The sequence below is a fragment of the Gracilinanus agilis genome, chromosome 4, assembly GCF_016433145.1.
Source record: "Gracilinanus agilis isolate LMUSP501 chromosome 4, AgileGrace, whole genome shotgun sequence".
Lineage (NCBI taxonomy): Eukaryota > Metazoa > Chordata > Mammalia > Didelphimorphia > Didelphidae > Gracilinanus > Gracilinanus agilis.
The window spans coordinates 368,882,405-368,909,664 of NC_058133.1; the positions used below are offsets into that span (position 1 = coordinate 368,882,405).

At 35.9% G+C, this 27,260-nt stretch overlaps 1 protein-coding gene across 1 annotated transcript in view; it reads left to right on the top strand.

Annotated features, from left to right (window-relative positions):
* Window positions 1-6,665: 6,665 nt before the first annotated feature.
* DSE (dermatan sulfate epimerase) overlaps window positions 6,666-27,260 on the top strand; it is a 52,443-nt gene continuing 31,848 nt past the window's right edge. The window contains exon 1 of the mRNA XM_044676798.1: window positions 6,666-7,123. Within this exon, the coding sequence (XP_044532733.1) occupies window positions 6,708-7,123 (416 nt within the window). The 5' untranslated portion in view covers window positions 6,666-6,707. The remainder of the gene's footprint in view (window positions 7,124-27,260) is intronic.

The following is a 27,260-nucleotide window of genomic DNA, read 5'->3' on the forward strand; positions in this document are numbered from 1 at the left end:
AAGAAAGAAAGAAAGAAAGAAAGAAAGAAAGAAAGAAAGAAAGAAAGAAAGGCTATGTACATATTTATCTCTCAGTTCTTTTGCATCCATTCAGAGTATTCTTTCCTTGTGTTTTCATTTTGTGAAGGTAGCTGAAACAGATTGCAAAGTATATTTGGTTTTAAGATAAATATAGTCTAATAGAAGGGTGGGCATAAGATTTACTATTCTCAGGTTCTAGTTTTGGCTCTGCAACTGTTTGACTTTGGGTATATATCAAGTTAACTTGTCTGTGCTTCTGTTTCTCAATTCATAAAATGGAGTGAATAATAATAGCTACACTTCTCTACGTCACAGAGTTAGTATAAGAATAAAATATAGTCAGAGTCTTAAGACGTTCTTAAAAAAGAAAAATTGGTATATCAAATATGGTATTATTACAGGTCTTAAAGTTATAATTCACCCTCAATGGGAAAATGATCTTGATGTGAGCAGATTTCAACCCATCCACACCTTCTCACCCCGTGATATGGTTTCCTCTCAGTCCTCCACAGAACCAAAGTATATATTTTTCCAGTTTATGCACCAACTTAACAGCAGCATGTACAGTGGAAGGAAACTTGGAATTGGGGTACCTTGATTTCTAATCCTGCTTCTGACACTCATTATCTGTGTTAACTCAAGCAAGTCACATTTCTGGGACTCATCTTCCTTATTTGTAAAATGAGGAAGCTGGTCTACATAAGTCCCTTCCAGTTCTAAATCTGTGATCCTATAACATTACTATTATTTTTTTAAGTGAACTTTTTTTTTTTGTCTTAGTGTCAATTCTAAGAAAAGCGGGGAGGGCTAGGCAATTAGGATTAAGTGACTTGCCCAGGCTCACACCACTAAGAAGTGACTGAGGCCAAATTAGAACCCAGGTCTTCCTGACTCTAGGCCTGGCACTTTTCCACTATGCTCCCTAGCTGCCCTGATATTATGACTAAATTATTAACACCCCACTTTAAGTAATTATCATTTGTCAACTAGTTTATGCACTGATTTTTCTTAGCACTAAAGCAAGAAAATACGTTATGTGCAATCTTTCCTGTTTGATTCTTGCCAGAACATTAGTCGCATATATCCATAGAGAACACAGAGCCATCTCCACCTGATAATTAGGCAACAGATTATGGCGTTAGTGGAAAAAGTGGGGTGGCAGATCTGGTCCTGTGATTTCTTTGGCTTAAGGAATTCCTAGTGAGGAAATTCCCTTTACCAGTGCAGATCATCAACTGCTCTGCAATGTATGGTCTTAGAGACCTGCCCGGACCACTGAGAGGTTAAGTGCCTTTCCCAGTATCCCTGGTATGTGACAGAGGCTGGACTCAACCCCAGATTTTCCAAACTCCAAGACCTGCTTTCTAGACAGGATGTCATGCAGCCTTTCATGGCAGCTTACTGTATAGGCTATATATCTGAATGCCAACCACTGTAAAAAAAGGTGTTATCATGGCAAAGGAACAGTGATATATGGCCATATGATACAAGAGAATCAAGAGAAGAATCACTGTATTATTTGAGGAGAGTTGGAAGAAAGAATTTTTTGGTAAAACAGATCTCAGAAGGATAATTAAGTCCTTAGATATCAGAAGGGTTGGATTATGGATGGAAAATCTATCATATCTACATTCATAGATTTTCTAGGCTTCTGTGGTATAGGCTATAATTGAACCATTTTGAAAAAGTCTATCCTTGAACATTGGGTCAAAATGTCACAGTCTAGAAAAACGTAACAATTTCATAGATACCTTGCTGTATCTCTTTTCAACCATCAGTGGCCAAAAGGAGATTTTTGGGAAATGATATTTGGTTTTCCATAATATAGGAGGAAAGTTCTATATGGTACCATTATATCTGGCTGTGACTCTACTATGTTAATGTGTGCCCATCTAATGAAAATTATTTATTTCTCTAAAGGGAGAGAATTGAGAGACTGACCTATTTGATTTTAGAATCTTTTTGTGTCATCTAACCAAACAGGGAGTAATGCTCAATGAGGAAGTAGAAAGAGGAAATGCCCAAGTTCTAAAAAGAGGGACTTTTGATTTAGTTGAGGGGAGGGGCTGAAACTTGAGAAAAAATGGATGTCCCATAAATTTTCCAGGGCAAACTGCTCTGTGTATAAAATAAAGTAAGGTGTGAATCAGAAGTCTGTTCTCTAAAAATGCATCTCTTTTTATACTTTGATTTAGGTATATTTGAGGAGGAAGGATGAAGAGGAAATATAGGTTCCCTCTTTATTTTCTTAATCAAAGTTTCTTTTTGAGAACTCCAAATAGTTCCTCAGCTAAACTAAGGAGGGAGAGCAGTTTATTTCTTAACATTAGGAAAAACTAATTCTTTTTCAACTTAAGGTTTAAAAAGTACTTCTTCCCACCATAAAACAAAGATGTAGCTAATGCAGCTGTCATCACATCCATTTAACAAATAAGGAAATTAAGTGACAGAAGCAGGAATCAAATCTTGGTCTTTTTACTCTATATCCAATCATTTTGTCTCTAAGATGAATGAATAAACTGCTAAGCAGCTACGTGGCCTTCAAATCTGGCCTCAGATATGTGATCCTAGGCAAGTCACCTCACCCGGTTTGCCTCAGTCTCCTCATCTGTAAAAGTGGAGACAGAAATGGCATACCACTCCAGTATCTTTGCCATGAAACCCCAAATGGGGTCACAAAGAGTTGGGCACTACTAAAAGGACTGAAAAACAACAACAGTCAATAAACTAGAGTTAGATGCAATAATGATATTGACTCTTCCATATTTAAAATACAGGGAGAAACAGTGGAACCAGACAGATAGAGAACATGGAAGTTGAGACCTAGAGAGTGACAGGGACACACCTAGGGTCAGCCATGGAAGCTGGTTAGCATTCTGTCCTGTCTCAGTAAATCATGACCTAGGTAACACGTCCACCCTGGCCAGCTGAAATAATAATCAGGAAACTGGCTCAACACATAATAGTTATGTCCAAAACAACAATTTTCAGGTTTTAGAGAAAGCTTTCGAACTGGGAAGAAATGTAACAACTGAAACCATTCTTGGCAGGGCTGGTCAAATGCCAATGTGAGTCACTTAAGGTTATTATCAATGATTCCACAGTTTTAAGCATACTATCTAGGAAGAGTTTTTAACCTAGGGTCTATGAACTTGTTTTTAAAACTATTTTGGTAACTATACTTCAATATCATTAGTTTCCTTTTTACTCCTATGTATTTTATTTTCTGCCTTTAAAATTTTTATGAGATGGGATCAGGGGCTTCACCAGCCTAGTAAAGGGATCCATGACACAAAAAGAAGAAGCAAATGTAGACATACCCACTGAATCTCACTTACTTCTGTACGAGTGATATGGAAGAATCAAAGGACCTCAGATGCCTTCTGGTCCAAACCCTGTATTTATAAAAGAAGGAAACTGAGTCCCAGGAAGATTAAGTGCACTGCCTGAAGATGAAGAAAATAAGTTATACAATCCCCTCACTACTAAATTTTTGTGGAGCACACAGTATTTAAGTTGTGGAAGAATTTGCTTTCTTCAGGGTTTGTTCCTCCCCAAATATTCACCACTATTCTAAACATTGAACTATTACAATTTTTTTAAATAGTTCCAGTAGCCATAGTAAAGAACAGAAAGAACTTTGCTTGTCAAGTCCAAGACTTTTGATAGATACAATAAAACCAGTACAGCAGGCACCACATACATGTACATTCCCATCTCCTTCCTCTTCATTTGTTTTTTTTTCCCCTTGATATTTTCTTCTTTTTTTACCTCATTCCCTTTCCCCTATTCTTCCACTCTTTCTTTACCTTCACATCCACCTTCTTCCACTTTTTTAAAATTTCTCTTCCCTCACTTAAATTCACTCTAGGCAACGTAGACCTAAATTGGACACAGACTAGATAGGATTAGATCTGAGAGTTTTCAGGATGCCATCTGTATGTGTACTTTCCTTTATCATTAGTATCATTGTCTTATGAAGATGGCCATACACATAACCAGATATAACTAGACTCAACCAAATAATTTTATTTCTGGAGACTGTAATCTTTTTCTCTACCTCCACCCCATCCTCTGTCCCATTAGATGTACCAAAGAGGACTATTTCTATGGACTAGGTCGAGCTTATGATTTTGAGACAGCCAGTCAGCCAGACCTTTTGAAACTTTGAGTCCTAGACACATTAGGGATTACACCCAAGATTTAAATTATATTTAGTAATCTCAAATTTTGCAAATTAAGGGGATCACAAATATTTCAGGAAAGTAACCAGTGATTTTTATTTTATTTTTATTTCCAATATTCAAAAATGTAACAATATATGTGATATATAATATAAAAACAAATAGAATTTAATAGAATTTAATCTAATATCCTTATATGATTCCAATTGCTTTGATCTTAGAAATACACCAAAAGAAAGATGTGTATTAGGCTAAAGTGTATATTTAATTCTTTTGAGTTACCCTTTATTTTATATACCTAACATAATATAATATATAACATAACATAATACATATGATTTATTATGACTATGAAATAAATTATAATATGCTTGTCCAAGAGAAGCACATTTTCACATTAGTTATATCTAAAAATCTGTCTCATCATCTAGGTATATTTAATTCTTAGTGTTCTTTCTGATTATAGAAACCATTTTTCCTTACTCCATCAGCCTCTCTTTTTTAATTGAAAACTACTGTTCATTATTTACATGAAACTGTCTTTCTGGTCTGCTTTCTATAACCTTTCCCCTCTTAGGAATTTTAGGAATTCTCTGACTTTCCTCTGGAGGATTGTATGCTTGTTTTATCCCAGATGTGGGGCATAATAGTCTGAGATTTTTTTTAATATATTACTACATTTGAACAGACCCTCTTTTGACCTATAAGAAAATCTTCCATTAAACTAGTTTTTAGAATATCAAATTTGTAAGAACATATATAGGTTGGTTTAAATTTTCACCTTAGTAAACTGCATTCAAACTCTTTGTGCAAAATGTAAAAATAACACTATAAAATGGTAAGAGGAAAAGACTATTTACTTTTAGGGGTCAGTATTTTCAGAAAACAAACAGACACACACATTCTGTGTGTGTGTATGTGTTATATGTGTGTATCTGTATCTATAGATCTCTATCATTTTTGAAGGTCTGTTAAAATAAATGGTAAGTTGTGACAATTACTTTAAGCTCACACTGGCATTCCAAATCCTTTGCTGAACTGATGCTATTATCTGCCACTGGGAGAAAGTTTTGACAGATGTTGACTGCCTTTTTGTTAATCAGTAAATGAATAAACATTTGTTAAGTACCTACTACTAAACACTGAAAATACAAAAAGAGACTTATAATCTAATGGGAGAGATAATATTTGAACAAATATATACCAAAAAAAGCTTTACACAGGAGAGAATTAAAATAGAATTAAGAATATCATATTAACATAATATATGTTTAACATATTAATAATTACTTTTCTATAACATATAACAATACTTAATTCTTATATAATAATTATTACTATATTATGTTATAAATATATTATGTTAATATAATAATAATTAAAATTAAGAGGGGTTAGGGAAGGTTCCTAGTAAAAAATGGGGTTTTAGTTGAATCTTAAAGGAAACCAGGGAGGTCAATAGATAGAGCTGAGGAGAGAGAGGTTGTAAGCATGGGGGACAGCCAGAGAGAATACTCAGAGCCAAGAGATGGAAAACAGTATCTTGTTCATGGAGCAGCTAGGAGGTCAGTGTTCCTGGATCAAAAAATACATGCCAGAGATTAAGTCTTCTTTCTTTTGCTCCTTCTGCTCAATTGGTCTTGCTACTGCTTCACATTAGTCATAATACTTTTGACTATTTATATTTAAATTCTTAGAGATTTATTAGTTCCAACACTTAATATAGAGGGGAAAAGTGATTTAGAGAAAGGCCATTTAAAAAATACTTCCACTTTTTCTTCTTAGCCACTTATATTCTCATTGAAGTAGCATAAGATTTTATCATAGGAAAAAACACCTTCCTGTATGAAAATGATCAAAGGCGAAATAGGATTATCTTTCTTTTGTTATTTGTGCAATATTATTTTCCTTATTATAGGTCGTGATGTCTTGAGTGAAAATGTCTACATGTGTAACCATGATAACTTTTCTAAAAAATAAAAATTATTTAAAAAAAAAGAAAATGTCTACATGTGGTTAATGTTTTTGCTTGACTCTCATTTTTGGGAAAAGGATTCATCAGCCATTAGTTACCTTTCTAAAATATTCTTTGAATATAAATTTTTATAGTATTAGAGAAACCTGTATTTACAAAATTTTAAACTCAGGGCCAAGTAGTACCACATTAAAAAATATACAAGGTCCTGGGAGTAGCTAAGTGGCTCAGTGGATTGAGAGTGAGGCCTAGAGACAGGAGATTCTAGGTTCAAATCTGCTCTCAGACACTTCCTGGGCACCCCCATTGCCTAGCCCTTACCACTTCTGCCTTGGAACCAATACACAGTATTGATTCTAAGATGGAAGGTAAGAGGGTTTTTTTGTTTGTTTGTTTTTTTAAGTATACAAAGTTCTTTCTTCCCTGTGTTTCCCACCATGCCATATTGATTTATCTTTTTTTCCCTTCCTTCAGGACATTTCAAAGATGGTTTGGCTGCCTTTGCGACTTGGAGATCTGATGCCATAATGAGGACTCACACACGGGGGGCTCCCAGTGTGTTTTTCATACATCTGTGTTGTTTTGTGGCAGCCTGTATCGCCGACGAGAACCCCGAAGTCATGATTCCCTTCATCAATGCCAACTATGACAGCCACCCAATGCTGTATTTTTCCAAGGGAGAAGTGGAAGAGCTGCAGCAGAGGGCAGGAGGGACCCACAGGCACATTGCAGCACGGCTGACCGAAGCAGTGCAGACCATGCTGTCCAGTCCTCTGGAGTATCTTCCTCCTTGGGATCCCAAGGACTACAGTGCGAGGTGGAATGAGATTTATGGCAACAACCTGGGCGCCTTGGCAATGTTCTGTGTGCTGTACCCCGAGAACATCGAAGCCCGCAATATGGCCACGGACTACATGGAGAGGATGGCTGCTCAGCCTAGTTGGTAGATTTTTGTCTTTTCTTTTGTTCTTACTGTATTAATGCTGATCCTTAAAAAGGTGCCTGTGTGTTTGGGCTTTCGGTAAAGTGCTCTCACCTGGATTCTTATGTGTCTTCTGCTGGTCATGACCAAGCTGGCACCAAACATGTTTAACCCTAAGCAGAGTATGAAAATTGCACCCTGCCTTTAGTGTGTTTCACTCTGATATGAGAAATAATGTTTAATAATGCCCTCTCATTCCCTATATCCTTCCATTAGAGCTCTCCAAAAGGAACCTCCTTTAGTCATGACTGGTAACAGCCCTGGCTGCCATTTGAGTTCATCAAAGTCCTTTGAGCTCTTAACAAGTTTGAACTAGTCTAACATTTTAGAGACTTTTCTTATCCTTACTTTAAAGATTAAACATCAGATATTTAGGCATAATATAGCCAAAAGAAACTGCATAGCATAATTATAATAATAGCTAACATTTTTATAGAGATTTAAGGTTTGCAAAACACCCTACATATATTCTCTCATTTGATTTTTACGAGTGAAGTAGGTGCTATCGTTATCCTCATTTTATAGCTGAGGAAACTGAGGCTAGAAGATATGAATTGACTCACCCAGGGCCATGAAGTTAGTAAGTGTTTCAGGTGGGATTCAAAATCGTGTCTTCCTTACTACAAGTCCAGTTCTCTATCCACCCAGGAGTCAGGAGGACCTCACTCTCATTTCAGGCACATACTTACTTTGTGATCCTAGGTTGGTCCCTTCCTCTTCCCAACAGACACACAGATCACTGATTAAGCACTTACTCTATAGCCCAGGCACTCTAATAAGCACAACAAATAAAAGGAAGTAAAATAGTCCTTGCCTTCCAGGAACTTAGATTCCAGCAGGAGAAAACAACACCCAAAGAGATCCTGGGATGTGGTGTCAGGAGAAAGTACCTCCTCTTGGTGATGAGGACATAGTGAGGAACTGCAGAAGCAGCCCAGAACTCCAGTTCCCTGTAAGATAAGACAAAAAAGGCTCAAGTATCAGAGCCAGGAATGCCAGAAGTGGAGTAGAGCGTAAGAGGAACATCATGATGAAGAGATTGTAAGAAGAGTTGTAGATAGAAGCCTGAGTCCTGGCAGGAGACCACGCAAAAGGTTCTCTTTATCTGAGACTCAAGAGCTTATTATGAGTTTCAGGTGAAATATCTATCTGTATTAGTGGAAGGAGTTTCCACACTGCTGTTACCAAGAAAATCATGGTTTAGGTTTAGAAGAAGAAAGAAAGAAAGAAAGAGAAATGGAAGGAAGGGAGAAAGGAAGCAAGCAAGGATGAAAGGAAGGAAGGAAAAAAGGAAGAGAAGGAAAAATAAGGGAAGAAGATAAATAAAGAAAGGAATGAACATGGAGGAGGAACATGGGTAAACATTTTCAGAATTGATTAGATAAATATTATAGTACTGAACTTGAATACTTTCCCTCTCCTGCAATAATCATATTTTAGAATGTAATAGATCTCATTTGACTTGATATGTTTTTAATCTGGAGTACCTGAATGATCTCTTTGGTAGTAGTGAAGCCAGCCAACCACTTAGGTCTTATTTAGCTTTTCCAACAGTTGATGACAATGATGAATTGAAAGTCACTATGATTGAACGGATTGTTAATGTATCCCTGAAAGATGGCAGCTACATGGCTCAGTAGATTGAGAGTCAGGCCTAGAGATGGCAGGCCTGGATTCAACTCTAGGCTTGACACTTCCCAGCTATGTGTCCCTGGGCAGGCAAATCATTTAACCCCCATTGCCTAGCTTTTACCACTCTTCTGCCTTAGAACCAGTATACAATATTGATTCTAAGATGGAGGTAAGGCTTTTACCCAAAAAAAATTGTCATTAAAGGTCTAACAGTAATCTAAAAATTTTCTAGGCATATTAATACATTCATATCTGTGTGTGCATCATAATATGCTTGATAGACTTCTGGGTTAAGATGGCGGCAGAGTAAAAAGCAGCTGCTTAACCTCTCCTAACCCACACATATAGGAGTCCTCAAATGGACATAAAAACCAAATCCGGATAAACAAAGGGACCCCACAATAGGGCACAGCATTGAAGGTATGTGGGATTGGGCATTTCCATGCTATAAGGGGGTGAAATAGCTCTCACTAAAACGCAAACTAAGCAACCCCCAACACACACACACACACACACACACACACACACACACACCACCTATAGTGCCAAAACCAGCGCACAAGAGATAGAGCAAGTTTGGGGCATCCATTAAGTTCTTAGCAGCTACCTGGATCACCAGGGCCTGTTCCTGTGAGCAGCAAGACTTAAGACCCCAAGAGGCTAAAGAACACAGATTTTGAATATGGACCTTGAGTGCAGGCACGGACCTTGTGTGGGGACCCAGTGCGGAGGGGTGCCTGACCGTTGAAGCAGCGCCCTGAGACTGGTAAAGGAGCCTCAGGCAGAGGAACAAGCAAGGGGACCACCAGGAGGCTTGACCCTGAGAACAGCTAGACTTGAGAGCCCAGGAGCCTAAAGAGAGCAGACCAACCGTGGGCACGAGGATGAAGCTGAGAGGGCCTCATAGCTCTGTGACTCAGGCAAAAACAGCTCCACAGCTCAATAGGGAGAGCCTGTCTGCCTCACCCAGACTGCTGACTGAGAAAGAAAAACATTAAAATAATAATGGCAAGCCATGCACAAGAACCTCTAAAGAGAAAGATCAAGTAGAAATCTTTAACACTTGACAACTTTTACACAGAAAAAATCCAGACAACAGAGCAAACAGCAGAGGAGAACAAACAAGTAATCGCATCCAAACCTTCCCAAAAAAAAATGAAAATTGGTCACAAACTCTTGAAGAGTTCAAATCTGAGATCATGAGAAAGATGGAAGAGATTTGGCAAGAAAAGTGGGAAACAGCTCAAAAGGAAATTAACAGGTTAAAAAAAATGAAACTCCCAATTAGAGAAAGATGCTCAAAACTCAGATGAAATTATAATTAAACAGCAGGAAACACAGAAAAACATGAAAAACAGAATAGACCAAATTGAAAAGGAAAATCAAAGGATTATAGAAGAAAACCAGTCTCTAAAGATGAGAATTGGACAAGTAGAAGCCAATGATCTCTCAAGACAGCAAGAAAAAATAAAGCAAAGTCAAAAGACTGATAAAATAGAAGGAAACATGAAATACCTCACTGAGAAATTGACAGATCAAGAAAACAGGTCTAGAAGAGACAATCTGAGAATCATTGGTCTTCCTGAAAAAGCAGAAATTAAGAGAAATTTTGACTCCATACTACAAGAAATTATCCAAGTAAATGCCCTGATGTTCTTCAAAAAGAGGGCAAAATAGACATTGAAAGGATCCATAGATCACCCTGTACAGTAAACCCTCAAAAGACAACCAACAGGAATATAATAGCCAAATTCAAGAGTTTCCAAGTAAAAGAAAAAGTTTTACAAGAAGCCAAAAAGAGACAATTCAGATATCAAGGAGCACCAATCAGAATCACATAGGATCTGGTAACCTCCACACTAAAAGACAACAAGGCTTGGAATATGATATTTAGAAAGGCAAGAGAACTGGGTCAACCAAGAATCACCTACCCATCAAAACTGACTATATACTTCCAGGAGAAAGTATGAGAATTCAGCAAGATAGAAGATTTCCAAGTTTTGCACAAAAAAGACCAGGACTAAATGGAAAGTTGGACATCCAATCACAAAAACCAAAAGAAACATGAAAAGGTAAATAAGAAACAGGGGAAAGAAAGAAAACTCTTATTTTTAAATTTGCCTCTTTAAAGACTTCAAAAACATCAAATTATTTGTATTCCTATATGGAGAAATGTTATGTGTAATTTTCAAAAACTGTATTCACTATTATAGTAATTAGAAGTATTATTCATAGGAAGAGGTTGGAGTACTAAATGTTCTAAGATGATACAAAGAAAAAAAAAGAGGGGGTGAATGGTAGATGACACCAAGAGAAACTTGAATGAATAAAAAAAATAGGATATTCTATACTACACAAAGAGGGTATGGGAAGGGGAGGGGATGAATAATATTATAAGAAGGAGAGGAAGAGAGCATTAAGAGGTAATATTTAAACCTTACTCTCAGAGGAATTAACCCTGAGAGGCAAGAGTAGCTATATCCATTGGGATATAGAATTCTATCTAACCCTACAGAGAAAGTCAGAAGGGATAAACCAAGGGGAGCAGGGGAGTGGGGAGGTCAAAAAAGGGAGGGGAGGAGAGGGAGAAGGGAATTCATTAGGCCTAGAAATAAAAAGAGGGAATAATAAATTAGGGAGGGGGTGGAAAAGGAAGTAAATCAAGGGAAGGGACAAGGGGGACTGGTTTAAAACAAACCACAGGTTTGAAAGGATATAGCATAAGAAGAAGGGGTAGAACTAGGAGAAAATATCAAAATGTTGGGAATATACAACTGATAATTATAACTCTGAATGTGAATGGGATGAACTCTCCCATAAAACGGAAGCAAATAGCAGAGTGGATTAGAAACCAAAATTCTACCGTATGTTGTCTAGAAGAAACACATATGAGGCAGGTGAACATACACAGGCTTAAGGTCAATGACTGGAGCAAAATCTTTTGGGCTTCAACTGAGAAAAAGAAGGCATGAGTGGCAATCATGATTTCTGACAAAGCCAAACTAAAAATAGATCTCATTAAAAGAAACAGGAAAGGTAATTACATCCTGATAAAAGGCAGTATAGACAATGAGGAAATAACAATACTCAACATGTATGCACCAAATGGTATAGCATCCAAATTCCTAAAGGAGAAACTGGCAGAACACAAGAAGGAAAAAGATAGTAAAACCATACTAGTGGGAGATCTAAATAGTCCTCTTTCAAATCTAGATAAATCAAACCAAAAAATAAATAAGAAAGAGGTAAGAGAGGTGAATGAAATCCTAGAAAAATTAAATTTAATAAATCTGTGGAGAAAAATAAATAGGGACAAAAAGGAATACACCTTCTTTTCAGCTGCACATGGTACGTTCACAAAGATTGACCATGTAATAAGGCATAGAAACATTGCAAACAAATGCAAAAGTGCAGAAATAATAAATGTAACCTTTTCAGATCATAATGCAATAAAAATAATCATTAGTAAGGGCACCTGGACAGGCAAATCAAAAACTAATTGGAAATTAAATAATATGATTCTCTAAAACCAGTTAGTTAAAGAAGAAATCATAGAAACGATCAATAATTTCATTGAAGACAATGACAATGATGAAACATCCTACCAAACTCTGTGGGATGCAGCTAAGGCAGTACTCAGGGGGAAATTTATATCCTTGAATACATATATTAACAAATTAGAGAGGGCAAAGATCAGTGAACTGGGCATGCAAATCAAAAAACCAGAAAGGGAACAAATTAAAAATCCCCAGTTAAAGACCAAATTAGAGATTATAAAAATTAAAGGAGAAATCAATAAAATTGAAAGTAAAAGAATTATTGAATTAATAAATAAGACTAGAAGCTGGTGCTTTGAAAAAAATAAAATTGACAAAGTGTACTGGTCAATCTAATTAAAAAAGGGAAAGAAGAAAACCAAATCATCAGTATCAAAGATGAAAAGGGAGACCTCACCTCTTTTATTAGAAGGAATTAGAGGAAATCAAGGCAATCATTAAAAACTATTTTGCCCAATTATATGGCAATAAATATAGCAACCTTGGTGAAATGGATGAATATTTACAAAAATATAAATTGCCTAGATTAACAGTAGAAGAAATAGAATACTTAAATAATCTCATATCAGAAAAAGAAATTGAATAATCCATCAAAGGATTCCCTAAGAAAAAATCCCTAGGACCAGATGGATTCACAAGTGAATTCTATCAAACCTTCAAAGAACTAATTCCAATACTATACAAACTATTTGACATAATAAGCAAAGAAGGAGTTCTACCAAACTCCTTTTATGATACAAATATGATACTGATTCCAAAGCCAGGTAGATCAAAAACAGAGAAAGAAAACTACACACCAATCTCCTTTAATGAACATAGATGCAAATATCTTAAATAGAATACTAGCAAAGAGACTCCAGCAAGTGATCACGAGTGTTATTCATTATGATCAGGTGGGATTTATACCAGGAATGCAAGGATGGTTCAACATAAGGAAAACCATTCACATAATTGACCATATCAACAAGCAAACCAACAAAAAACACATGATTGTCTCAATAGATGCTGAAAAAGCCTTTGACAAAATACAACATCCATTCCTATTGAAAACACTAGAAAGTATAGGAATAGGAGGACCTTTCCTAAAAATAATAAACAGTATATACCTAAAACCATCAACAAGCATCATATGCAATGGGGATAAATTAGAAGCTTCCCAATAAGATCAGGAGTGAAACAAGGATGCCCATTATCACCTCTTTTATTTAACATTGTACTGGAAACACTAGCAGTAGCAATTAGAGAAGAAAAAGAAATCGAAGGTATCAAAAAGGCAATGAGGAGACTAAGCTATCACTCTTTGCAGATGATATGATGATCTACTTAAAAAATCCTAGAGTATCAGCTGAAAAGCTAGAAGAAATAATCAACAACTTTAGCAAAGTTGCAGGATACAAAATAAATGCACATAAATCATCAGCATTTCTATATATTTCCAACACATCACAACAGCAAGAGGTAGAAAGAGAAACACCATTTAAAATCACCCTAGACAATATAAAATACTTAGGAATCTATCTACCAAAAACAACCCAGGAATTACACGAAAACAACTACAAAACACTTTCCAAACAATTAAAACTAGATCTAAACAATTGGAAAAACATTGATTACTTATGGGTAGGATGAGCTAACATAATAAAAAATGACCATTCTACCCAAATTAACTTAACCTATTTAGTGCCATACCTATCAAACTACCAAAAAACTTTTTTACTGAATTAGAAAAAACTATAACAAAGTTCATTTGGAAAAACAAAAATCAAGAATATCAAGGGAAATAATGAAAAAAAAACGTGAAGAAAGGTGGCCTAGCAGTACCAGATATTAAACTATACTATAAAGCAGAGGTCACCAAAACGATATGGTACCGGCTAAGAGACAGAAGGGAAGATCAGTGAAATAGACTTGGGGTAAGTGGCATCAGCAAGACTCTCTATGACAAACCCAAAAAGCCTAACTTTGGGGACAAAAATCCACTATTTGACAAAAACCGTTGGGAAAATTGGAAAACAATAAAGGAGAGATTAATTTTAGATCAACACCTCATACCCTACACCAAGATAAATTCAGAATGGGTGAATGACTTGAATATATAAAGAAGGAAACTCTAAGTAAATTAAGTCAACATAGAATAGTATACTTGTCAGATCTATGGGAAAGGGAAAATTTTAAAACCAAGCAAGAGTTAGAAAAAATTACAAAATGTAAAATAATTAATTTTGATTATATTAAATTAAAAAGGTTTTGTACAAACAAAAACAATGCAGCCAAAATCAGAAGGGAAACAANAGCAGCAGTCATCAAAATAATATGGTACTGACTAAGAGATAGAAGGGAAGATCAGTGGAATAGACTTGGGGTAAATGTCCTCAGCAAGATAGTTCACGATAAACCCAAAGATCCCAGCTTTTGAGACAAAAACCCACTATTGACAAAAACTGCTGGGAAAATTGGAAAAGAGTATGGAAGAGATTAGGTTTAGATCAACATCTCATACCCTACACCAAGATAAATTCAGAATGGGTGAATGACTTGAATATATAAAGAAGGAAACTCTAAGTAAATTAAGTCAACATAGAATAGTATACTTGTCAGATCTATGGGAAAGGGAAAATTTTAAAACCAAGCAAGAGTTAGAAAAAATTACAAAATGTAAAATAATTAATTTTGATTATATTAAATTAAAAAGGTTTTGTACAAACAAAAACAATGCAGCCAAAATCAGAAGGGAAACAACAAACTGGGAAAAAAATCTTTATAACAAAAAACTCTGACAGAGGTGTAATTACTCAAATATACAAGGACCTAAATCAATTCTATAAAAAATCAAGCCATTCCCCAATTGATAATGAATAGGCAATTTTCAGATAAAGAAATCAAAAGTATCAATAAGCACATGAGAAGGTATTCTAAATTTCTAATAATTCGAGAAATGCAAATCAAAACAACTCTGAGGTACCACCTCACACCCAGCAGATTGGCTAAAATGACAGCAGGGAAGAGTAATGAATGTTGGAGGGGATGTGACAAAATTGGGACATTAATGCATTGTTGGTAGAGTTGTGAACTGACCCAACCATTCTGGATGGCAATTTGGAAATGTGCCCAAAGAGCTCTAAAAGACTGCCTGCCCTTTGATCCAGCTATAGCATTGCTGGGTTTGTACCCCAAAGAGATCATAGCCTCGCTTTTTGTGGTGGCAAAAAACTGAAAAACAAGGGTATGCCCTTCAATTGGGGAATGGCTAAACAAATTGTGGTATCTGCTGGTGATGGAATACTACTTTGCTCAAAGGAATAATGAACTGGAGGAATTCCATGTGAACTGGAAAGACTTCCAGGAACTGATGCAGAATGAAAGGAGCAGAGCCAGAAGAACATTGTACACAGAGACCAATACACTGTGGTAAAATTGAATGTAATGGACTTCTGTACTGGCAGCAATGCAATGACCCAGGACAATTCTGACTGACTTATGGTAAAGAAAGCTACCCACATTCAGAAGAAGAACTGCAGGAGATGAAACACAGAAGAAAAACAACTGCTTGAACACATGTGCTGATGAGGTCACAATTGGGGATGTAGACCCGAAACCACCACACCAGTGCAACTATCAATAATATGGAATTAGGTCTTGATCAATGACACATATTAAAACCAGTGGAAATGCGCATCGGCTTTGGGCCGGGGTTTTGGGGGGGGGGGGTGAATGGAAAGTAAGAACACAAATCATGTAACCATGGGAAATTTTTCTAAAAAATAAAATATTTAAATCTAAAAAAAAGTATGATGCATCATAAGAACTCTGTTATGTAATTTACACTCAAATTCATGGCTGTGAATAAATAGCTTCTCCCTTGTTTTGGCTCAATTAAGAATGATACAGAGTGCTCAAATGTGTAATAAAGTAACTTTATTTAGCCACCAGTATTAGCGTTTTGACAAATCAACAGGCATTTATTTATTAAGCACTTCCTTTGTGTGAGTTACTAGTGATACAAATCCAAAGAAACAAATCTCACTCTCAATGACTATTGTAAACCAGAAGTTATGTAACATTTCCCCTTAGTAATGAAATTATATCTTGTCACTTGATGGTACCAGGAATGTAGATCTTTTTTAAAGACATTTTTTTTAAAGTCAGCAATACATTTAATTTTATAACAGAACATCTTGCCAGATGTCAGAAAGGTGAAGGGGAGTATTATGCAAGTTTCCTGACTAATTTCTGCCAATATCTGGTTAAGAGCCCTGTTTGCCCGTAAATCTGGGAGGGTTTCCTGGAACTTTATGATAGGGAAAAAAACTTGTGGTAAGATTAACTAGAAATTCAGATCAGAGACAAATAGTTTAGACTGTTTTGTTCCTTAAAATAAGGCCATTTTGAAGGGTGTAGTTATTTTAGGCTTTAAAGATCCTCTTTTGGTTGGATTCAGTGTTTATGCATGGGTTTTAACCTTGTTCCAGATCATTTGGTTCAGTAGCATTCTAGTACTTCCCCAAGAAGAAAGGAAGAATATACTTTCAATCTGTATTTGGAGCAAACACTTAAAATATACAATTGAGTAGAAGCCATTTCCACTTAGGAAAGTCAATTAATCAAAAATGGCAACCAAATTTACTTGTCCCAGGGAAAGAAACATTTGTCATTCTTAACTGTCAGTAGCCTTTTTTTCAGGATCCATTTTACACAGATATTAACTTTCAAAGAGTTTATAAAGATAAGTAATTTAGCAGATGGTTGACTTCTTAAAGACAACAATGAAAACATTCCCAAGTAATAGTTGCCATAGAATGTTATTTTTTTTATTTCAACTAGTCAAAAAGAAGACTTGTGTGAAAGATCTTTTTTTAAAAAAATAATTTTATCAGTACAGCAAAATTAAGATGATTTTATAAAACAATGCAGTTATATAATATACTACCAAAAACATATAAGTATAGAAATGTTGACCTTGAATGCATGTTCTTTCTAGAGGAGATGCTTTCAATGTGGTATGAGTGAAAGCAAGAAATGTGTCATAAAATGTGTTAGTTTTGACCTAGTTGCTAAAAGTTAATTCTCAAAATACTAGAGACACATTCCAAGTTTATTTGTGAATAAGGAAGAGGGTTGGTGATCTGTTCAGGGAAGACTTTGATGAATGTAGGAGTCATAAGGAAAATCTGTGGCCAGGTCTCTACCCTCCCTTCACCACATTAACACACAAAAAGTGAGAGATGGTCATATAATCTTTATCTAAAAACTCCTAATTAAAAAAATTAAATTAAAAAAAATAAAAAGTCCTATGAGGGAACAACGTTTTTCAAAGAAGCCCATTCTATGTGGGGCAAACTCTTTTTGTTAGGGAGGGTTTTTTTGTTTGTTTTTCTGATATTGAACCCAACTTTGCTCTTTTACATCTTTTACCCATTGTTCCTGGCTTCTTTCCATCCTTTAGAACATTGCAGAATAAGCCTGTTCCCTTGTAGAATGAAGATGTAGTTTTATGCTTTTATCTTTTGTTTTAGTAAGCAAAGCAGTGACTTGTTAGTGTCATGCAAGTACTACTCTTTTCCTCGCCCTTCCTGGAGCTGTGTCAGAAATTGAATGCACCCCTCACAGAAGGTGGTGTGCTTACAACCAGTGCTTCTTTCCTGCTTGGGAAGTGATTGCCATATACAGGATGCTGGTTCCTTACCGTTCTGCCTTGGCTGGCACTGCTCTTGGATTGTGTTTTTAATAGCATTATGGAAATTTTAGAGAGACTCTAATGTGCTGTAATAACAGAACATTAGGACTTGGAGTCAGGAAGACCTAAGTTCAAGAGCAGACTCATACTGGTTAGATGACCCAGGGCAAGTCACTTAACCTATCAATGTTCCCAGTAGGTTTCTAAGATCTTATTTGTGTTATTTGTATTTGTTACAAAGTATTTGTTAGTCTACATTGGTAGAAGGAGTCTCCTTGTCAGGAGTTAACAGATGTCCTAGAAATAACAATTCTGCATAATATAAAACATGCAAAATATATATTTTTTAAAAATCCACCCTGCCTAAATCTTTTATATTCTATTCACTTTGCCATTGGACCTCTTATTGAATAATCATTTTAACAATACAATAGATACTGTTGATTGTTTTTAAAAGAGAAGAAAACTGATAAAAAGTGACTCACCAAGGCTAAAATGTAAATTTAGGCATGGGCATATAGTAGCTTTCTTAATCTGTAGCACAAATGCATATTCTCCTTTGATCCTGGTTGTAGGATATGGTTCTATAGTATTTAACTCCACAATGATAAATGCTAAGCCTTATTTCCCTAAGATGAAATAATATTAGCTCAATAGTGTAAATAATTTATATTTGAAATATGCGGTGATCCAAAAGTCTTAGTGCAATCTTAAGTTAACTAAAGCTTTACAAAAGTCCTTTGGGACATATATTGCCAGGTATGAGGGCACAATAAGATCATAAGATAGCCCTTCTGAAAAGTGAGGTGTGGATATGGAAGCCTGACGCAAGTATGTCTCTTGAGCTCAGGAGTTCTTGATTGCAGTGGACTAAGCCAGGCAGGGAGGCAGCGAGGTGGCAACTGGTCCAGGAGTCAGGAAGACTTGAGTTCAAATTTGGCCTCACACACTTACTAACTGTGTGACCTGGGCAAGTCACTTAATCTCTGTTTGCCTTAATCCACTAGAGAAGGGAATAGCAAGTTGTTTGCCAAGAATACCTCATGGACAGTATTAGCGTGCTGTGATTCACAGAGTCACCAAGAGTAAGATACAACTCAACAGCAACAACAAAGCCAAACAAATGTCCACACTACATTAGGCATTAGTACTCCTGGGAGCAGAGGCCAGCATGTTGCCTAAGAAGCAAACTGCCCCAGAGTAGAAACAAAGTACATCAAAGCTCCCAAACCAGTCAGTAGGGGGGGATGTCAAGAGTGGCCCTTACACGCCTCGCCTGGGCAAGATAGAGACCCAATCTAAAAATAAAGAAAGAACAAGCAGAAATAAGTAGATGAAGAGATAAGTAAAGAAGAAATAAATAAGCAAATGAGTAAAAAAAGGGATAGGTAGCTAAATAATCAAGGGAATGAATGGATAGACAGATAAATAAGCAGGTAAATAAGTGAATAAAATGAATATACAAATAAGCAAATGAATGAATGAATGAATAAGTGAGTAGATGAGTAAATAAGCAAATAAATACATTTGGTGTGCTTATTATTACTGAATCATCTGTGGCATATTAGTCTTAAAAAGACATAAAAGTCTTTTTAAAAAACTTAAAAAAAAAACCTTAAAAAGACATAAGAGTCTTTTTTAAAAAAACTTAAAAAGTTGAGTTGTTGAATTAAAAGCCACAGCCCATTTTTTCTAAAATCCAATTATCTCCTTTGTGTTTCTGAAAATTGTCATTTGGGTGGGAAATACTGGAGTGTAACGTACAGACAGAAAGGAAATATCAAATGAAGGCATGTCTAGCTTTGCCACGTACATTCCTCTAAGAGATCTCTTTTATCATAACACTTTCACCCACAGTAGGATACCATTTTGTATATGATTTTGCTTTTGTGTTTTTATTTTTGTTTTGATTCAGAATTATAATTTCATTGGTATGGACAAGTCCAGTTTAGAAACTTCTTATAGTGTTTCAGGTCAGGCATTCCTCTTTCCCTTATAATCTTAGAGTTGCCTGACAGAGAGGTTAACTGACTTGCCCAGTTTCACACACAGCCAGTATGTGTCAGAATCAGTATTGGAGCCCAGGTCCTTCTGACTCCAAGGCCAGCCCTTCTGGTACATGTGCTCAAAGGAGATGAGAGTGTCTGGTTTGGGAGTTCGTATTTGGTGGGGGGAGGGGAACATGGGGGTCATTTCTTGTCTCATTGCTCAAACATCTGCTTAACACATAAAAGTTTCACACTGGCTTGATTTTCTTCAAATTTCCAAAAGTGATCCACTGGGCATTTTCTTTATGGATACATGGTAATAGCAGCAAAGGAGACAAAGGGATATATAATGATTCACATTCTTGTCTAGCAAAAAAAAAAAAAACACAACCCATCTGGGAAATACATGTATAAAAAAATCCATGAATATGTTATATTTCATTTGGGCATTTGGTAATTCGATAGCTAAAAGGAGGTCATTTTATTTTAGCTGTCATTTAAAAAAATACTCTTTTTAAACACATGTGCTTAAAAATAATTTAAAATGTCTGCTGTTTTGTAAAAAACAATGACCTTTTTTGTGTGTCCATCTGGTAAAACACACTACAGAGGAAAAAAGGAAACTATTCTGATAAATGATGAAAGTGATAATAATGATTTTAAAAACTATCTCTTGTGTCAAAAATGGTAGTGATTCTGTGGTTCTATAAAAGTCTTTGTAATATTTGAAAGAACATTATGAGCAGAAATAATTATTTCTTTCCAAAGTGATGTAAACAAGCCAGGGGCATCTCTGTGTTTGAATCATCCTTTCAAAAGGACTTATTTCCAACTAAATTCAACCTTTCCAAGGATTGCATTCTTCTGTGCTCTTTTTCTTTTACAAGTCCTAATTCATAGAGCCACTTGATCAATTAAGGAGAGATGCTGCAGAAACTGGTGGAATTAAAAATACAGTTTCCCTCTTATTTGGGGAGGATCTAATTTAGCCTTAGACTATGCTTTGACACTTTCATGGATCCCTGGTTTCATCCCTTTGTTTCCTTTACTTGTGAAAATCAAAACCCCTTCTTACTGATGTGATTCTTATTCTTATCTTTCCATAATTCCTCCAGAGAAGATCCTCCAAACTTTTCAGAGGCCTCCCTCTAGTTCTTTAATATCAGTCAGATTCAATCCATTTTTGCTCTATTGACTGACCTTTGCTGGTCAGACATCTCCCTGGTGATGTCATTTATGCCATTTCTTTGGTGTAAGCCATCATTGGTAACATGATGCAGCCTACTAAGATCCACTCAGAGATTTTGTGGCTCTCTGTTTCTTTTGGATTATGTTATTCTAATCAGAGGTATGTTGGAGTCATCACAAACTGGCTCACAAGTTGCTAAATTTTCATTCAGGACATTTACACCTTGGAAATTGGCAAAGCCTTACAAATCAGGGCTTGACTTGTGTCTAGCCTTAAGAAAGTGATAAAGAAAATGTTAATAATGCAAATCAAACTTAAAAGTGTGCTTTGTGCATACTTTTCCCCACAGGGAGTCAGTTAAACATTTACCAGATAATGCTTGGAATTTATTTTTTTAACTAAATAAAAAAAATGTATTTTTGATTTTGTTACTCTTTCCTTTCCAAATGACTTTTCATCATTTTTGAGAGCTGAAATTTTAATTTCCTTTCTCTTCAAGTCTTGTTGGTAAAATCATAGGTAGGGTGACTGGATTACTTTTGGACTGGGGGACAGCATGGTTCAGTGGAAAGAACTCTAGCTCTGGAATCAGAGGATCAGAATCCTAATCCTGCCTCTGACTCATCTTGCCTGTGTCACATTGAAAAAGTCACTTTACCTCTTTAGGGCACCCCCCCCATTTCCTTACCTGTGAAATAAGAAATTTGGACTCTATTCTGTTCCTTTCCAACTTTGGAACTATAATCTTAAGAACCACTCTTCTCTTAAATTAAATATACATGCTGAGAAGAACCTGACTGAGTGCTGAAAAGAACTTAAGGCATTACAAAGAAGGCAAGGAAATTATGACACTTAGAATCTCAAACAGATCTGTGACCTTACTGATGTGCAAGTTTTTTCTAAGGATGAAAATCACAATTCATACATGCCTACCCATCCTTGTAGACCCTTATCCATGCCCTCCCATCAGTTTACCAAAGGGAGTCCACTCAAAGTGATGGAGGTCCTCCTAACTTTCTCCACACATTCACATTGCAGTGAAACACACATGCTCAACCAGTAGCCCTACACACTCTTACCACCTGACTTTTTCTTCGTTTTCCACCACACATTGTCTCTGATGATATCCATTCCAGTATCAATCATACTTACTTCCTATATTCTTGATAGAAGGGCATGAGACTTCTGAGCAAACTAGATGTCTTTGGTCTTGATGCCTCACATTTCTAATTCCTAATCCACATTTTCCAATATATTTCTCTTCATCCTAACCTATTTTTATATGTTGGGATCAAAGTTGAGATTCAAATATATATTGATTTAATTTAAAGGACTAACTGTATTCTTCATGCAATTTCTCTATCTAGTATCAAAAAACAGGTATTGGTCATAAGTTTCAATTTTCATGATGGCCTTTCTGTGAATATTTGCATTAGAATATGAGATGACCAGATATCTCATGCCATATCCAATAATAGGTCTCTTTGTCATTGAGCAAGGATTTTACATTTGGAGTGCCAACAACTAAGTTAATGTCTGGACACGGTTTAAAAACTGTAATTCTTAGTACCCTTTGCCTCTATTCTGCCATCTTCTCTGAAGTAGCAAAAAGGGGGTAGATAGGATAGAGGGCCATTTTGAAATTTTATTTTTATCTCAGGTTACTATTTATACCCTTTTAATAAATTGATGGATGGTGAATTTGTTTCAGTGAAGTTCCAAAAGAGTTTAAACTGCATGCTTTTAAAATGACTCCATTAAATTTGGTTTCGTGTGGTCTTCCTAGAGATTTTCTTTGTACTGTCTTCTAGTTTGCTGGTATGGCTAGTTTTAATGTATAATTGTATCCTATTTTGTTTGTTTTTCACATGTGTTCTTTAGTATATATGGCAAAGCTCTAATTGGTGGGATTCTCCATCACTGGGGCCTTCTGTTAGTTTTCATTTTCAGCACTTGGGTTTTAGGAGAAGAATAGTAGCAATAAAATAAATTGAACACAGAGGTTTTTTCCAAAACATAATTTCTAGTGTTAGGTCCAAAATCAGTTCAGTTCAGCCCAATCCCTAACATCTTCCACATCTAATATATTGGACAATTATAATTGATGTTCAAAATTACAATGCTGATTCTTTACATTTACATAACATTTTCCTTGCGTTATGTCATTTGATTGTCCCAGTATAAGATGGGGAGAAAGTTTTCCTTACTTCACCAGTAAAGGAAATTAAGATCCAGAGAAACTAAATAACTTTTTTCAATGTAGTATAATGTAAAGAGTGCTAAATTTGGAGATACAAAGCCCTGAGTCAAATTAAATTTCTGTCATTGATTAGCTGAGTAACCCTGGACAAGTCTCTTAACCTGTAAACCTCCATTTTCTTTCTAATAATGTTAGGAAAATAATACCTGTACCTATTTAACAGGGTGAGTGTGGAAAGTAAGTGTGCTAATACATGTAGAAAGCCTTGCAAACTGTAAATTATTATAAACTTCAGCTATGATAGCTGGAAAGACATAGAGGAGGAACACAAACCCAAATCTTCTGTACTATATCTAATTCTCTTTTCCCTATACTATATCAAAGATTCAGGATCATTCGCTATACGTTATAAACCATTACAAATCAATTAAAATAGAAATCATGTTAATTCTTGGGGCATCTAGGTGGTCTAGGGGAGATAGCTCTGGGCCAGTGAGGAAGACCTGAGTCACACTGGACAAGCCACATTGCCTTATTTTCCTCAATTGTAAAATAGTGGATAAGAACAGCATCTATCTCAGGGGCTTCATGCTAGGATCAAAGGAGATAAGATTTGTAAAAAGCACTTAGCACAGTGCCTGGCACATGAATAGGCTCTATATAAATGATTATTCCCTTCTCCTAAATATTTTCACATTCTTTTAAGTTGTACTGTAAGAATAATTAATAACTATATAGTTATAACTATATACAGGAATTTACAACTTATTTATTACTATAATTTACTTATAATAACACAAATATAATACTATAACTATAAATAAATTTATTGTGCTTTGAGGTTTGTAAAACACTTTACATATATTATTTCTTTTAATCCTAACAACAGCCCCATGAAGTATATGCCATTATTTATCCCTTTTTTTAAATGAGTAAATTATGACAGAATTTAAATGATTTGCTCAGGGTCACACAACTAGTAAATATCTATAATGAGATTCAAATTCAGATCTTCCTGAATCTGTGTTCATCATCCACCAGACATTTTGTCTCTCCTGCCTGTTTTCTCACTTGGCCTTTCATCTACACAGATATCCTCCCCAATCCTCTGATAATGTGTGGTTGAAAAACATAGTTTGGGCCATGAGTTTTCAAGCAGTTTTATCATTAAACAGAATGTAAAATCACAAAGAAAATAACTTACTTCACTTTTACTTTGGAACCAGTCACCAACTGGAAATCAGGAAAACTGATTTAGGCAAATGCATAAAGTTAGACAGAGCAGTAACTAACTTTTATTCCCAACAGATCAAGAGTTTATTTGATCCTTATTGTGAATTACAAGCCTCAGGGGTGAATGTTGAGTGGGTGTCAAAACAACACACAAAAGAATCAGCATATTGAGATGATCAAATCAATGACATTACTGTAAGCATCAAGATGAGAGAATATGTCTGTCTGTCTCTCTGTCTGACACACCACACACATACTGCTTGGTGGGACTTCAAGTTAAATCCCAGACAGTGTTTCCTGGGCTTTCTCTTTTCTAATACTTATTCTCCAATTAAGCCTAGGATTCAGGGAGAGGTTGATGTCAAAGGATCCAAAGCTTAGAACTTTAAATGCAGAACTTGACGTAGAAAGATCTAATTTTCCTCTTGTGACCTTGTAGGATAGTTGTCTGGAAAACTTGGCCCATTTCCATTTGGGAGCCATAAAATCAATATTCATAAATCCCAAAAGAAGATTTAGCAGTTTAGTAGGCTCCATGTAGAGTTTGGCCATTATTATTATATTTAAAGGATATCTAGTATGCCCTGAAGAGGATGGCCAAGATAGCAAGAAGACTCAAAATCTTGCTGTAGAGGTCCAGTTTTAGAAACTGGGGTGCTTATTCTAAAGAAAATGACTTGGGAATGGGTGGGGCAGTTATGTGGCTCAGGGAATAGAGAGCCAAGTCTAGAGATGGGAGGTCCTGGGTTCAAATCCAGCCTCAGCCACTTTCTGGCTGGGTGACCCAGGGCAAGTCACTTAACCCCCATTGCCTATCCTTACTACTCTTCTGCCTTGGAACCAATACACAGTAGTGATTCTAAGTTTCTGAGGTCAACATATATATATACATATATATATATAAACATATTTACATATATAAACCCTTTATATGTATAAGACTTAGATGGTTATGATCGTTGTCTTCAAGCATAAGAGAGTATTTAATGTCAAGGAGGAATTGAATCTATTTTTCTTGGCCTCAGAAGGCAGAACTAACATCGATTTGTAGAAGTTATAGTACAGCAAATTAAGGAAAAATATTCTGACAATTTTATCCAGGGTCTGAATGGGCTACCACAGGAAGTCAAAGAAATATAAATTCAGGAGTAAAATGAACCTCAGAATCATCTGGCCCTACCCATTCATTTTCTATATAGGCAAAGACACTGATATTCATATAGTTTAAATGACTTGTCCAAAGTTGCAAAGGTAACAAACGGTAATAAATGTTTGTTGCATGAATGAATCAGAATTTGAGCCCAGATGGTCTGACTCCAAACTCACCAGAGGCTGAGTTCACTATCATTAGAGATCTTCAAAGGCCAAGTGCCCGTTGGTGGTAGATTTTTCTTAGGTAGAGATTGAATTAGATAATTTCAGTGGTTTCTTCTAATGCTGTGCTTTTAATAAAGGTTTCAGTTCCACTATACTCTGTCTCTCTCACCATCTCTCTTTGTACCTGTGCTTATGGCTGTGACTTAAGCAAAGTCATACATGACCACTTTTGACACCCAATAAGGGAGTGAGGCTAAAATAACCAAAGCATTTCACACCACGTTCTATGAAATTTCTGAATATAAAGTTAGGAATATGGCAAGTATGATTTTTCTTTATTTGAACCACTTAAACAGGGAGGCTGTTGGCCACACAAGTAAAGATAGAGAAACTTATGCCAACCTTCTACATCAAAGTCAGATGAAGTATAATTGAAATCAAGGAAGAAAACAAACAGATAAAGAAAAAGATAGATTGACAGGCAGCAGCACTCATAAATAATGACAACTAATTTTCTAACTGCTGGTTTGTATGCTAGTACTCAATAATGAAACCAGCTATGATGTTATTTTATATCTATTCATTCAGGGTAATTTGATAACAAGAAAGATCAGTTAGAGAGAATTCTACATAGGATTCCCCATGTTATATTTATCGGTTATCAGAGAATAAGCTTTCATATTAGTAATACTCTCTGATGCCCTCTAAGGTAAATTAAGTTTTTCTCTTGATTTTTTATTTTGCTGTACTAATATATTTTGATTTTTTAAAAAGCTGAACATTAGCAATATTTATAGGATAATAGGTTTAGAACTACAAGAGACCATCACGGTCACATAGTTCAACATCCAGCTTTTTCAAATGAGGAATCTGAAATAAGAAGTAGTTTGACCCAGATCACTGAAGTAGTTTATGGCAGAACCACACTTTGAACCTTAGTTTCTTCTAATCAATCATCTTTGCCATGCTACTTACTTTTTGAGTTTGTTATATATATTTGCCATTTAGTAGTTTCAGTTCTGGGCTACTCTTGGGGTTTCTTGGCAAAGAAATGGAATCATTTGCTCATTTTATACATGAGGAAACTGAAGTAAATAGGATTAAGTGACTGCCCAGGGCCACGCAGCTAGGAAGTGTCTGAGGCCAAATTTGAGTCCTTCCCAACTTCAGGCCCTGTACTCTATCTACTGTGCCAACCAGTTGGCTTTTGGGGGGAGAAAGAGAGAGAGAGAGAGAGAGAGAGAGAGAGAGAGAGAGAGAGAGAGAGAGAGAGAGAGAGAGAGAGAGAGAGAGCGAGCACTGCTACTG